The sequence below is a fragment of the Cydia fagiglandana genome, chromosome 13 (genome assembly GCF_963556715.1).
Source record: "Cydia fagiglandana chromosome 13, ilCydFagi1.1, whole genome shotgun sequence".
Classification (NCBI taxonomy): domain Eukaryota; kingdom Metazoa; phylum Arthropoda; class Insecta; order Lepidoptera; family Tortricidae; genus Cydia; species Cydia fagiglandana.
In genome coordinates this window covers 17,508,979-17,523,861 of record NC_085944.1, presented here as the reverse complement: position 1 = coordinate 17,523,861, position 14,883 = coordinate 17,508,979, and the positions used below count along the sequence as shown (strand labels likewise).

Genomic DNA, 14,883 nt, shown 5'->3' with positions numbered 1-14,883 from the left:
ATTAAACTGCCTGGTTTTTCTACATATAAAAAATATGACAATAAAGCCTATTTAATGCAGATTTTAAAAACGTAACTTTTCCTTACCTTTATTAAAAGAAAATTGCATAAAAAAAATCTTATATCGTCTCGCGCGGTGAATATCTTTTTACCGACATCGGCATCGTTATGGACAACATCCGAAGTACACACTCTGGAGACCGATTAAATGTATTGTTTGTTGTTGTAGATCCTTTATAGATCCTATTATAAAGATAGAAAAGTGTACAAATACTATTTTTTATGTGTCGTTCAGTAAAAAAAGGGACCTAGGAATAAATTATCATAGAGCCTCGCGTTTGTATAGAAGCATACTCGTATTTAATTAGTGTAAACCACTCCATGGACTACATGGTCGCTATTCTCAATGAATAAGAAGTAAACTGTAAGTATTATTAAATATTTTTATTACATTATGATCATCATCATCATCTCAGCCATAAGACGTCCACTGCTGAACATAGGCCTCCCCCTTGGACCTCCATACGTGCCGGTTGGAAGCGACCCGCATCCAGCGTCTTCCGGCGACCTTAACAAGATCGTCTGTCCATCTTGTGGGTGGACGTCCTACGCTGCGCTTGCTAGTCCGTGGTCTCCACTCGAGCACTTTTCGACCCCATCGGCCATCTTCTCTGCGTGCAATGTGGCCTGCCCATTGCCACTTCAGCTTGCTAATCCGGTGGGCTATGTCGGTGACTTTAGTTCGTCTACGGATCTCCTCATTTCTGATTCGATCACGTAGAGAAACTCCGAGCATAGCCCTCTCCATAGCTCGTTGAGCGACTTTGAGTTTTGAGATGAGGCCGATAGTGAAAGACCACGTTTCGGAGCCGTAAGTCATCACTGGTAACACACATTGATTAAAGACTTTCGTCTTGAGGCACTGAGGTATGTCGGACGAAAAGACATTACGTAGTTTCCCGAACGCTGCCCAACCGAGTTGGATACGGCGGTTGACCTCTTTCTCGAAGTTGGACCTACCTAATTGGACTACTTGTCCTAGGTAGATGTACGAGTCAACAACTTCGAGTACCGATTTCCCAACAGAGACTGGGATGGGCACAACATTGGCATTTGACATAAGTTTCGTCTTGTCCATGTTCATTTTCAAGCCCACCCGTTGTGAAACTCGGTTGAGGTCATCGAGCATCATGCTGAGTTCCTCCATCGACTTTGCCATGACTACGATATCGTCGGCAAACCGAAGGTGAGTGATGTATTCGCCGTTGATGTTGATGCCAAGTCCTTCCCATTCCAGGAGCTTGAAGGCGTCTTCCATTACGGCAGTAAACAGTTTCGGAGAGATAACGTCTCCCTGCCTTACGCCTCTTCGCAATGGAATCGCCCTCGTGCTCTGCTCCTGTACTCGGACCGACATGGTGGCGTTACTATACAAACACTTCAACACTTCGATGTACCGATAGTCAATATGGCATCGCTGAAGAGACTCAAGCACCGCCCATGTTTCCACCGAATCGAAGGCTTTCTCATAGTCCACAAACGCTAAGCATAATGGCAAGTTATACTCTTCGGTCTTCTGTATAACTTGCCGCAGCGTATGGATGTGGTCTATGGTACTATAGCCTTTTCGGAAACCGGCTTGTTCGGGAGGCTGGAAGTCATCAAGTCTGTGTTCGAGACGGTTCGTGATGACCCTTGAAAACAGCTTATAGACATGGCTCAGAAGCGTGATGGGTCTGTAGTTCTTCAATAGGTTATTATCACCTTTTTTGAAGAACAGCACCACCTCGCCTCTATTCCATGTTTCAGGCGTTATGCCCTCGGACAAGACGGAATTAAAGAGCTTCTGGAGGACTTTAAGTACCGGTGTTCCACCCGCTCTCAGAAGCTCTGAAGTGATTCCGTCTTTGCCCGGCGCCTTGTTGTTCTTAAGCTGCTTCAGGGCCATCCTAATCTCGTACAGACTGATGTCCGGGATATCTTCGGTATAATGTCGGGACAGCTTGGCTCTTGGATCTCCTACCAAGCTGTCAACGGGCTTTGCGATCGAAGAGAAACGAGATAGACTTCATCATGACCGACAAGAAACGGATATTCAGTGATGTCTCTGTGATCAACAGGGTAAAGACCGGTAGTGATCACCGAATCGTAAGAGGCACACTGAATATCAATATTAAACTTGAAAGGTCCAGCCTGATGAAGTCTACGCTCCGACCTACTCGAGCCCATGTTCAAAACCCCGAAAGCTTTCAACTCGAGCTCTCTAACCGCTTTGCTTGCCTAGAGATCTTGGCTTCAGTGGACGAAATCAACGACGGGCTAGTGGAAACTGTCCACACAGTAGGGTTTAAGTTTTTTAGACCCCGCCGTAAAGATAGACCTCAGAAATTGACCGAGCAAACCTTAAACCTCATGGCTGAACGACGCTCGCTACAGTTGCAGTCTCCCGATGACGCGGAGTCATATAGGCAGCTCAATAGACGTATATCTAAGTCCTTGCGACATGATCTGCGTCTCTTTAATACTAACCGTATTAAAGAGACTATTGAGCGAAACCAAGGCTCCAAAGTGTTCGCAAAGGACAAGTCTATTGGGCAAAGCCAGCTGACAAAGTTGAAACGGGAAGATGGCAGCATAGCGTCGAGCAAAGCGGAGGTTTTAGGTGAGATCGAGAGGTTCTATGGACAGTTATACACTTCGATCGCAAAGCCCGTTGACAGAGAAGCAGCCTTATCAGGATAGAATTATATGTTTGGGGCTTGGGGGTCAGACGTTAGTTCCTCTTTAAAGTTGCTCAGTCCGTCTTCTTGGGAATGGAAGCAAGGAGCAGATGACTGTTTCCAAACTGTTCTGACAACCCTGCTGTGGCCAGAATATGGTTGAAACTGACATATATACGTGAATTATGAAATGTATCCATTCATGTGTCGGGGGAAGGAATTGCATTAATACACAAGACGCAACATTAAAGTGTGGTATAATGTAATAAGTAAGCAGATTAAATAATACTTATAGTTTACTTCTTATTAATAGGGAATATTACGCAAAGCTCTGCGTAGGTAGCGCCACTACCACTATCTGTCAATCACTAACAATCTGGGGGTCTGCCGCGAAACAAGAAAATCGAAGTTTCGTTGTCTAATCCCTCTATCACTCTTGCATATTCGATAAAGAGGCAGATAACTTAATTTCGATTTTCGCTTTTACCGATAGGCCCTGGTTAACAAACCGCCTTGATGCATCAATGTCATATTTTATTGTCTGTGAAAACTTATCAAAAAACAGTTTAACCCTTAAATTGGCATTGTGCATCACAGTGTACGTTAGTTAGTAAAAATTCCTGTCGTAAACATATCTAATTCCCTAAGCTTTTATTAACAGAAACTACTTAATAATGATGTTATCAATAGTAATTAAATATGTGATATGGCATAAAATTAAAATTAACGTCGCTATCAAAAAATCTGTTCGAAGCGGCGACGCTCGCCAGTACCTCTAATAAGTTTTATTAAATTTTAACAACTTTTCTGTAGGCAAGTTATGATTATTATGTTTTGTGTTTCATAAGAAAATGGTAAAGTATATGAATAATTGGTCATTTTGTGTGCATAAGGCATAATAATAAAGATAATCACTGGTAAATTGGAATGTACACCACGGTTACCGTTGACAAGTTTGTAAAGATGTAACTACGGTAACCACCGTGTACGTTGCCAACCTATCTGTACTTAACTTTTGTTTTGAATCTATCGATTTTACGTATCCTTGTTTATTTAAAATATTTTTAAACAGAATGGTTTCCTTTCTTTGTCTGTAGTATTTAACACTATGTAGATCGCATAAGATTTTAGCTTTAATTCACGTAAAAAATGTATGTTCTGATTATTAATCAGATTCCGATGAGGAACCAACGCGCATTCAAACAATACTATTCTGACGATAGCCCTGATCCACCTTCTTTAAATTCTTCTTTGGAGCGATTAAATTTGCTAGACAGCTTGTCGGACGAGGATGAGGTCGATAAATATAATCAAGCACGATTTAATTCCGAAAGCACGTTGATTCTCTTTCGAGCGTATTAGAGTTCTGTAATCTCCATCTACAGTTATTTATGATTTATTGATATTATTTGCCTACATTACACTTGAACACTCATCGCCATTAACTACATACTAGGGCAACAAGAGGTTCATATAAACACGTGAAATGTACCAGCCTGAAAAAAAAACAGAATTAGATACAGCTTTAGGTTACTTTTAGAACTTCCGGTTTGAGCTATTCGAAGGACATTGTAAAGCGACGAAGATTGGTAACCGATGAAATGAAAGTTGAGAAACTGTGCCATAAGAAAAAAAATACAAAAGGCTCTGAAATAGCGTCCTAGAGTTACAGACTTTCTTTGGTTTAACAACATGGGGCATTTTCCTGAGAGTGGACCGTAAAATGTACACTACTACAGGGATAGACAAAATTTTATAGCGTCAAATGCAATATGCTCCTTTGTTTAATTGTCGGAGGAACAAAAAAACTAAATTGCTTTTAACAATTTCACACTAAATTATGTTTTTTCATAATAATTTACGTTAATTTTTATATAATATTTTACTGGCTTCTTGGCAGCGGTAACCAGCGTGTACATAGAACAATGTTACTTTTCTTGTTATAAAATTGGCAACGTGCATGGTGATGTACATAGATTTTCTGAAAAACCGATAATACTGGATTTTTTCAAACATTTTTCTGTAGACCCCCAGACGGTATTAAATAAAGGTATGCTACTATATTACTTGTTTTTACAAATTTTTACTCTTGCCAATTTAAGGGTTAAGGTACAGTATGTATAAGTTAGTTTATGAATTTACTAGAGTCGGTAGTGCTGCACTTTGGCGGCAGAACATTGCAGTAATATCCCCTATTGAGAACAGCGACCATGGAGTCCATGGAGTGGTTGGCACTAACTAAATACCTACGAGTATGCTTCTATACAAACGCGAGGCTCTGTGATAATTTTTTCCAAGGTCCCTTTTTTCACTGAACGACACATAAGAAAATATTTGTACGCTTTTCTATATTTATCTATCTACAACAATAAACAATACTTTTAATCGGTCTCCAGAGTGTGTACTTCGGATGTTGTCTATATCGATTCCGATGTCGGTAAAAAGATATTCACCGGCGCGAGACGATATAAGTTTTTTTTTATGCAATTTCCTCTTAATGAAGATATGTAAAAGTTATGTTTTTAAAATCTGCATTAAATAGGCTTTATCATCATATTTTTTCAATGTAGAAAAACCAGGCAGTTTAATTCTGACAATAAATAAGAAACAAAAATTAAACTTAAAAAATTAGATATTTTGAGTTTTTTTTATTTTTTTCTACAAATTGCTAATTTTTTATACCAGAAATGAATTCTACGTTATTGATTTATCCGAAATTGATACCAAATATGACCTATTAGCTAAACGGGGCCTGTTAGAATTTTAAGAATGAAGCCGGGCGAGCGGTACTTTGACCCCCCCCTCTCCGGCCCCAGAGGGGGGGCTCCTTCGGGCTACCGATCGAAATCGGCTTGGTTTGATATAAGGAACAACTGTGCCAAGTTTCATGCTTTAATCAAGAAAAAAAAGGTTCGACCTTTTTTTGTCACTTAGAACCCTAGCTATTATTATTTACCGGTCCGAGTATATCTGTGTGTATTCTGTAGAAAACCTGCTGAGGGTAGGGCCACACAGCCAACGGCGCACGGGGAGGTGTTGGCCGGAGCTGGGAACATACAAGGCAACTCCCAATAGTACTTTCAATTGCCTTATCTATGCCTGGGAACCATAACCTACTCCGTGCTTCCGCTTTGCACTTTACGATACCTAAATGTGATTTATGAAGTTCAGCTAATATTTTTGTCTGCAATCTTGTCGGTATCACTATTTTATGGCCTCGCATAAGACATCCGTTCTCAACTGAAAGTTGGTTCCTACATAAAAAATAAGGCCGTATATCTGAATCAGACACTTTCCTAGGCCACCCGTCTTGAACATATTTTATCACTTTCCTTAAAGTTACGTCACTAATACATTCCTCACGCAATGTGTCGAATGTGACCGGCAATGTATCATCAACGACGAAGTTAATATATGAAGCCCGATCGTCAATAAACTCCGACTGCGAACCGGTGCATGAGTCATCGGGTAGGGTTGCGCGGGAGAGGTAGTCAGCGCTGTTATCAGCACTACGTATGTATTCTATTTTATAATTATAAGCACTTAGAAACATAGCGTAGCGTTGTAATCTGTTTGCTGACACCTCTGGAATTCCTTTGTATGGACCGAATATTGATATTAGGGGCTTATGATCAGTGCGCAAAACAAAAGGAATCGTCCTGCCATATAAATATTGATGAAAACGACGGACTCCGAAAATTATTGACGTGGCCTCTTTCTGTAGTTGGGAATAACGTTTTTCGGCTGCATTTAACGTTCGAGAAGCATACGACACTGGACGTTCGACGCCATCAGCATCAATAAGTGATAAAATAGCCCCAAGGCCGTACGGGGATGCATCCGTGGTCAAAATTATGGTCGCGTTTGGATTAAAGTGGGCCAACAGCTGATCTGAACTTAAATGTTTTTTTATGGCCATAAAGGCGTTGTTATGTTCAGTATTCCAAACCCATTTACTCCCCTTCTGTAACAGTTGGTATAACGTCACTAAATTAAAAAAAAATCGGCCGTTTTGATTTTTTTTAATGCAGTTTTTTTTTGTCTCGAGGCCCTCTATGAGATTTGGTCGAGCACCCCCCACCTATCACGCACCGTTTAGAAGTTGCTATACAAAATAAAAGTGAGTAGTTTTCCCGCAATTGTAGCATTTTTCCAAAAAAAAAAATTCATAGGTATCTAAGGGATTCCGCGACCAAAATTTCAGCGCGCTAGGACAAACTTGAAAAAATTGTAAAAAAAGTCGGCCATATTGAAAAAAAAATGGGGGCGTTAAAAACTACCAGGGTCCCTCTATGACATTTGGTCGAGCACCCCTCACCTAGGTCTGACCGTTTGGCCGGACCGTCATACATTTTTCTGACCGGAACGTGTAGACCAAAAGTCGGAATTTTCTGGGGGTAAGGACTACACCTTAACTATCGAATATTCATGGTATAAACTACGATAAATAAATAAATTCTCGTTCTCGAGAACATTCTCAGAAGTTACCGAGAAATTCTCATGTGGAAAGTTTCGCAACTTTGGAAAGTTCTCGTGAGTGCATTGTTAGATGCGTTTAGAATAGTACTATCTAAAAGTGTCAAACTCAAAACATGATTCTCAAAAAAATGGAGTTACGAGGTATGCGATTTAGGCCGACGTTATGATTTTGAATCAATGATGGCTAGAACTGAAATTTCCGTCCATAACAATGGTCCTACCAATCTCATTATAAACTTAACTTCCGTTATAGGGATTACGTAGGTACCTTAACTACGTATTAAAATACTCGTAAATAGGATACAATGAAAATCAATCTCAATCAATCATTTTTATTATTGTTATTAATAAACAATTTTAACCTACTGGAGATTTGCACTGATTAATTACCGATTATTGATCTATTGATATGACGATATGTCGTATAAATTGAATATCTCGGCGGGTGGGCATCAGATTCGCGACTGCCGTGGGGTATAGCAGTCTGGAAGTAAGTACCTACCTATTGATTATAACATTATCAGTGATAATAGTCATTTTACTTCAAAATTTCGATTGTTCATTATTCGAGTTATCGATTAAGTACAAGTAAATTTTATAGCATTTTCGGTGCAGCGGAGTGGTGTTAACGGAATTGGTAAAAACAATTTCAACCATAATGATTAATTTGGGTTAAATAAGTTAATATTAACGTAATGCCGTGAGTATTATGGGCACTTTTGCACCGGAAGCGATAAAGAACGGGTTTGACTAATAGTTACTGTGTAATTATTTTTCAAAATGTAAAATTCCTATGTATGAAAATTTAAATAAACATTTCTAGACATAAACAGTTATTGATATTAACGTTAATTTACTACTTTAGTTGGAATTATCTATTATACCTGCTATAAAGTACTATAAAATTTACGATATCAGCTAATTACTTTAGCGTCCTATGGCCTAGCCATACAAGAAACTAACTCAAAATTTGGCAGGGATTGAAATAATTAATAGAATCAGGTGTTACTTTATTCAAGGAAATCCAATATTACTTACCTAATAAGCGAAAGAAATGACGCGCTATTCAATTAGTGCTAACCCATTAAACTTACTGGCGTCTTTTTATATGTAATTCACCCTCGAAAATAAATACGCAAATACATATAACATACCATCGCCGAAAGAACGAAACTCAAAACACGTGTCGAGTTTAATTAGTGAAATTTGAACCTATATTGTAAGATATAGAGTTGATTTTGGTTAGGCTCAAATTAAACGAAACAAAACAGATGCAAAACTCTATTCCGAATGAAAATGATTTAAATTTTATCGAATTAAGTGTATGTACTATAGGCACTAATAGGTAGGACCGAACCTTACGAAGGCTAGTATTCACATAGCTTGGGTACCTACTATAGGAATTTCATATTTTTGTGGTATCGTCTTGGGTCGTCCTATTCGTTTTTCGTCAAGTTCTTAAATTAGTCCTATTCTGCTTTCGTCACCCATTCTACATTCGTCACAATCGTCGGTGGCTTTCAATGTAGAATGAGTGAAGAAAGCAGAATAGGACTAATTTAAGAACTTGACGAAAAACGAATGGGACGACCCAAGACGATACCATTTTTGTCATTGTGACAAGGCACAAAGTGGCACAGAAATCATATTTCTATACCGTACATTGTGCAACTAACAAGAAAGTTTTTTTTCTACAAGTGCTGAGCAGCACTATAGATTCTCGAGCAAACAAATACTCTATTACATATACCTTATCGTACTAACTGATTTCAGATAAGATAAAAATAAGTATGTTTATTTAACAGAATAAACATTAAATAAATTACATAATTGCTATTATAATTTAGGTACCAACAACTAGTTGGTTTTAGTTAAAATTCTTGGGGGTCTGTAATATAAAGCAAAGTTTACTGGAGCCCTAATGTTACGAACTGGTTTTGATACGACCTACGTACACCATTTTATTTCTCATGTACCTACCAATCAATCAGAGGGCCTACCGCGAACCACCTTCGATGTGTTGCCTCTCTGTTCCACTTGTACATTCGTACGTAAGTGTAACTGAGAGGCAACACGTCGAACGTGGTTCATAGGCTCTCAGCGTGAGCAATCTTCAAGAGTGTATCAAAATAAGACTAAAACAACAAATACAACAACAACAAATAGTTAAATTGTTAATTGTTAAACATTTAATGCAAATAAAGAATTTACTTTACTTTAAATCTAAATCGGATTCCTGGCCGTCATGGAACCCTTTAACATTTTTCCTATTTCAGGCAAGATGATGCGCCTCATCGTTCTGTTGTTCGGCCTGGGCCTGGCCGTGGCATACAAGAACCCGCACTATGCCGCGGGCCGCACCACCATGGTGCATCTGTTCGAATGGAAGTGGGACGACATCGCGGCCGAGTGCGAGAGATTCCTTGGGCCTAGGGGCTTCGGTGGTGTTCAGGTAAAGTTTTAGATAAAAAACACGGAAATATTTGGCTCCAAGGCATTCAGGAAAGCTAGGGCTCATATTGTACGAGAACTCAGCAATTAATCCATAGAATTTAACGCTGTACTCGTGTCGGTACGGCGTCGTAAAACCGAGGTCTCAGTATTTTGATACAGTGTATTCCATAAGAGCTGCAGTTGAGGCCTAACATTGATTTCATTTCACAGTTTCATTCATTCATGCATCAAAAATTAATAATGCCTTTTGTCTGGTAAAATTTTAACTAATTTTAAAATAATTATAAATGTTATAATTATGATCATCATGCCTTAAATATTATCCCATTATCTAAAGTCCGCTATCCAGACTCCTTGTTTGCCTATTTAATTCCAAGGTTCCGTTTTGAGGTACAATATTACATATATAGCCATATCTTTATCAAAACCTTCAGTGGGCCGCTTTATGAATTTCGATCTCCGCTTAAATACTACTAGGCATTTAAATTCTACTAATAGAATTGAAAACGAAAGATCAACACCACTAGATTCCCGAATCTATCATTCGTATTCTCAAAAATAACAGTTTTCCACAGTTTTCTAGTGACGAAATCGAGCGTTCGAAATTCAAAAATCATCCTCGTCGTCGTCTTCTGGCTGGTCGTGCAAGTTCTGGGACCCTAAAATTTGCTGATTTTTTTTACAGATTTCCCCGCCTAATGAGAACCTTGTGATCTGGTCTCATAACCGGCCGTGGTGGGAGCGCTATCAGCCTATGTCGTACCGTCTCATTACTCGCTCCGGTAACGAACAACAGTTCGAGAGTATGGTCCGCCGATGCAACAATGTTGGCGTCAGGTTGGTTTCTCCTCCTACGACTATACTTAGATGTGCCAGTTGCTTTATTGAAAGTGCTAATTCTCCACTTAAAGGACCCGTTTAACTACCCATACGATTGTCAGTTTTGTGTCTTCATAAGTTCGACTTACCGCTCATCAATCCGTTAAGCTATCCTTTCCTCCATGCTGATTGCGGTTTCTTGTCAACTTCCCTTTACCAATTGTCTTACTAAAATATTGTAAATAACAGGATTTACGTCGACGCCATCATCAACCACATGTCAGGCTCGTGGAACGAAAACGTTGGCACTGGTGGAAGCACAGCCAACTTCGGCCAGTGGCACTATCCTGCGGTCCCTTATGGCGGCAACGATTTCAACTGGCCCCACTGTGTCATCTCAGGAAATGATTATGGCTGCTGTGCGGAGAGAGTGAGTGAAACTGTTTTTCTTAATAATGCTAATGTTGATATTAGAAGCACGTAGAAAAATAAAGAACGACCAAGCTTAGTTCCTTGTACCAAATTACTAATAGAAAAAACGTGCGTTCAAGAGAAATACGTCTGATAATATGTCCAAGAAAAGTGAAGAGGGAATTTTAGCAATAAATTTAATCTGCATCCGTGTTGATCCGCTTACTCTCTTTTGCATCCGAGTGAAGCTTAGAAGTCTCCTAGACACGGATCTCATCCATGTTTAGTCGTATACAGATACCTTACAACTTTAATGATTGCCAAATTTTTGTCATTGATAGGTACATAGCCAAATCCTCAACAAGTTTTATATTAACTACTTTTTAACCGGGGTATATTTTACGGGGTGGATAATGGTATATAGTATTTTTATATGATTTAGTTGAATTACCATGTCATGTACTTATTGCTGGATTGAAATTTACATTGTGTTTTAAACAAGATGTTCCACTAGTATTAGTCCAGTCGTTGTAAATGTTAATGACAATGACTCAACTGATTTATAATGATAAATATTTTAGGTCCGCAACTGCGAGCTATCAGGCCTGAAGGATTTGAATCAGGGCACCGAATACGTGCGTCAGATGATTACCGGCTATATGAACAGACTTATTGATATGGGTGTTGCCGGATTCAGGTGCAGTGCATTTTATTATTAATCATTATGCAAAAATTATCTAAGATCTATTTGTTTTGATTGAATATAATCTTTGATCGATTTATTTATCTTTTGTTAATTATCTAATGGTTTTTATTTACGTTGGTATTCATGGAAACGTAGGTAGTTAAAAATTTTATTGATTAATATAAAGATTAATTTTATTTCTAGATAGTCCGTACCTACTACTATAACATTAATAAAATACCTACATAATCTCCACAACGCTACGTCACGTTCGCAAATATTTTTTCCAGTGATTAACTTTCTTTGAAATAACTAACTAAAGAAGTAAGATGTGCAGTGCAATCAACATCAAATATAAATTCCTTGAATGTTTTTCGTACAGAATTGACGCAGCCAAGCACATGTGGCCTGGGGATCTCCGTATCATCTACGACAGACTAAACAACCTGAACACTGCTCACGGCTTCCCATCCGGGGCCCGTCCCTACATCTACCAAGAAGTCATCGATTTAGGAGGCGAGGCTATCTCTAGAGACGAATACACCAGTTTAGCAGCGGTCACAGAGTTTAGATTCGGGATGGAGCTGAGTCGTGCCTTCCAAGGTGGTAACCAACTTAGATGGCTGGTTAACTGGGGACCACAATGGGCTTTATTAGCTCATGAAGATGCTTTAACCTTCATTGATAACCACGATAACCAGAGAGGGCATGGCGCTGGCGGTAGTATTTTGACTTACAAGACCGCTAAACAGTACAAAGCCGCGATTGCTTTCATGTTGGCGCATCCGTATGGCGAGCCGCAGCTGATGAGCAGTTTTGATTTCACTAATACTGAAGCTGGACCGCCTATGGACAACTCTGGGAACATTATTTCTCCATCTATCAATGCTGTAAGTGCTTACATTTATTTCTCATCAATCAATTCATTTTATAGTTTCTCCATGCAATTTTGCAGCTTATTGTACATCGATTTTTGATCTCGGTGAAAGAGTTTCCTTAACTGGAAGATGGAAATTAATGACAACATTTCACTCTAATAGTCAATTTAGGTATTCATTGTTTATTGACAATTTGCACAAAAATATTTAGTCTAGGCTATTTGATCGGGGACATAACAAGAAAAGAAAGCGAAAAGGGAGGAAGCTGTAGGTATTATACATATACTGTTGAATTGAAAGCTAAGTTATCAAACTTTATCATGCTTAATATCAGTTTCTTAGCTTTATCAGAAGTATTACGTGCCAACGTACCCGACACTTTTTTGGGATGCGTCTATTTCGGCAGTGAACTTTAGGATATTTTTTATTCAGGATGGCACTTGTGGAAACGGTTGGGTCTGCGAGCACCGCTGGCGTCAAATCTTCTCAATGGTTGACTTCAGAAACGTTGCTGGTAACACCGGCCTTAACGACTGGTGGGATAACGGCAGCAACCAGATTGCCTTCTGCCGTGGTGGACAGGGTTTCATCGCATTCAACAATGATAATTGGGATTTGAACCAGAGTCTACAGGTAAAATATTCAGGTCTTGGATTATAAATTGTTGGTTTTATGTAGGGTAAGATATTAAGGTCTTCTTCGATTCTAAATTGCAGCCTTTAACTAGCAACTACGTAGCAAACAATGATGTCAACGGCTGGTAGTTTAACAGCAACCATCGTTCTTTACCGCGGAAGATAGGCTATTACTGCATATAGCTAAAACACGGAGAACTACGGATGTGCCGCTGTAAACTTTCCCAAATTGCGAAACTTCTCGGAGATTGAAACTTTCCGTTTCAAAATTTAAAAGTTCTATGAAATTTTCCTGCTATTTCTGAGAACATTTCCAACTTTTAGGAAATATTTTGCAACATGCACCTTTGAATTTTTGTAACTTTACGTGTTTTGTGGAAACTATCAGGAAATTAACCGTCTTTCTTTTGTACAGACTTGCCTACCAGCAGGCACGTACTGCGACGTGATCAGCGGTTCCAAGAGCGGCAACAGCTGCACTGGCAAATCCGTGACGGTTGGCAACGATGGCCGCGCTAACATCTACCTCGGAGCGCACGAGTTCGACATGATACTGGCTATACACAGAGGAGATCAAGTAAGTACAGAACGGCGTAGCGGTTTGTAAAGTATAACCCCCTTAGGGCCACTTGCGCCATCCCACTAACTCAGAGTTAAGTGATTAAACCGTTAACCCAGTCAAATTGTACTGGTAACCACATGGTAACGCTAAGGAGTAGTTATCTCACCTAGAGACATGTGATGAAAGTATACTGTATAGTCAGCATCAGCAGCAATAGTTGCTAAGCGGACGAGGTGTTCAAAATGATCTTGACTCTTTTTTTTTTGTGCTCTTCACGGGTCTTTAAATCCCGGTCTTTTGATTGGCTTGCGTGGGGATATAAATCCAACACGTAGAGGCCCCTTGGAGAACTTTAATGTCATGTAGAACGCCCGAGGTGTTCAAAATGATCTTGACGCGACTTTATTGTTAAGAGAATAAGAGCGCGTCAAGGTAATTTTGAACACCTCGCTCGCAGTAACTTCTCCTGCTGACTATATCAATGCAAATAAATTATTTATGTTTAAAAAAACATGAAAAAAAGATACATTTGCTGATATCGTCTAGAATATACTATTTCGCTACTACTAATATTTCGACGACCGGTCTGGCCTAGTGGGTAGTGACCCTGCCTGCGAAGCCGATGGTCCTGGGTTCGAATCCTAGTAAGGGCACTTATTTGTATGATGATACAGATATGTGTGAGGGGGCAGGTAGAGGAGCCTCACAGGGATGATGGGAATGAAAAGGCAGGATCCAGAGCGATGAGGGGTATTTATTATTTAAATAAAAAGGCACCTGTAACAATACAGGTTACGTGTTAACAGATAGGTATGTATAAAAACACTTTCGTAATTCAGAAGGTTAGAAATCAAATAACTTACAATATGTGCCTTGGTGATGATGTAGATATATATCTGGAAGGTGTGCAGGGCCACAAAACGAGCACTATACTGAACTGCACGCACTTATGAATTATTACGTTTACTAATAAAAATCACACTTAAACGGTCGTGTTTAGAAACTTGGGAAGTACAGTCCGTTAGATAAAATGATGTTTATCGATCAAAGTATGTGATCGAACTGAAAATAAAAATCATTGAATGGAATTTGGAATAGGATTTGAATTTCAAAAAGGAATTTAGAATTTGTATGGTGCCAGAAATAGTATGAAGGTCGATAGTGTAACGCTTCGTTACACGCACCGTTACACTACCGGGGTCGCCCTGGAAGGGAAAATCCTGGGGCTTATGGCCGAAGGA

General features: G+C 39.3%; 1 protein-coding gene across 1 annotated transcript; it reads left to right on the top strand.

Annotated features, from left to right (window-relative positions):
• Positions 1–7,658: 7,658 nt before the first annotated feature.
• LOC134669912 (alpha-amylase 1-like) lies at positions 7,659–13,687 on the top strand. Its single transcript, XM_063527528.1, has 8 exons — positions 7,659–7,688; positions 9,475–9,650; positions 10,338–10,489; positions 10,721–10,901; positions 11,464–11,579; positions 11,950–12,457; positions 12,878–13,078; positions 13,496–13,687. The coding sequence occupies exons 2-8, from the start codon at positions 9,480–9,482 to the stop codon at positions 13,685–13,687; spliced, it is 1,521 nt and encodes a 506-aa protein (XP_063383598.1). The 5' UTR covers positions 7,659–7,688; positions 9,475–9,479.
• The last annotated feature ends 1,196 nt before the right edge of the window (positions 13,688–14,883 follow it).

Excerpts from the sequence above, each read along its gene's own strand:
- LOC134669912 (XM_063527528.1), top strand. The coding sequence starts at position 9,480 with ATGATGCGCCTCATCGTTCTGTTGTTCGGCCTGGGCCTGGCCGTGGCA. Across the intron at positions 9,651-10,337 it reads GGGGCTTCGGTGGTGTTCAG|ATTTCCCCGCCTAATGAGAA; the intron begins GTAAAGTTTTAG and ends TTTTTTTTACAG. Across the intron at positions 13,079-13,495 it reads ATTTGAACCAGAGTCTACAG|ACTTGCCTACCAGCAGGCAC; the intron begins GTAAAATATTCA and ends TCTTTTGTACAG.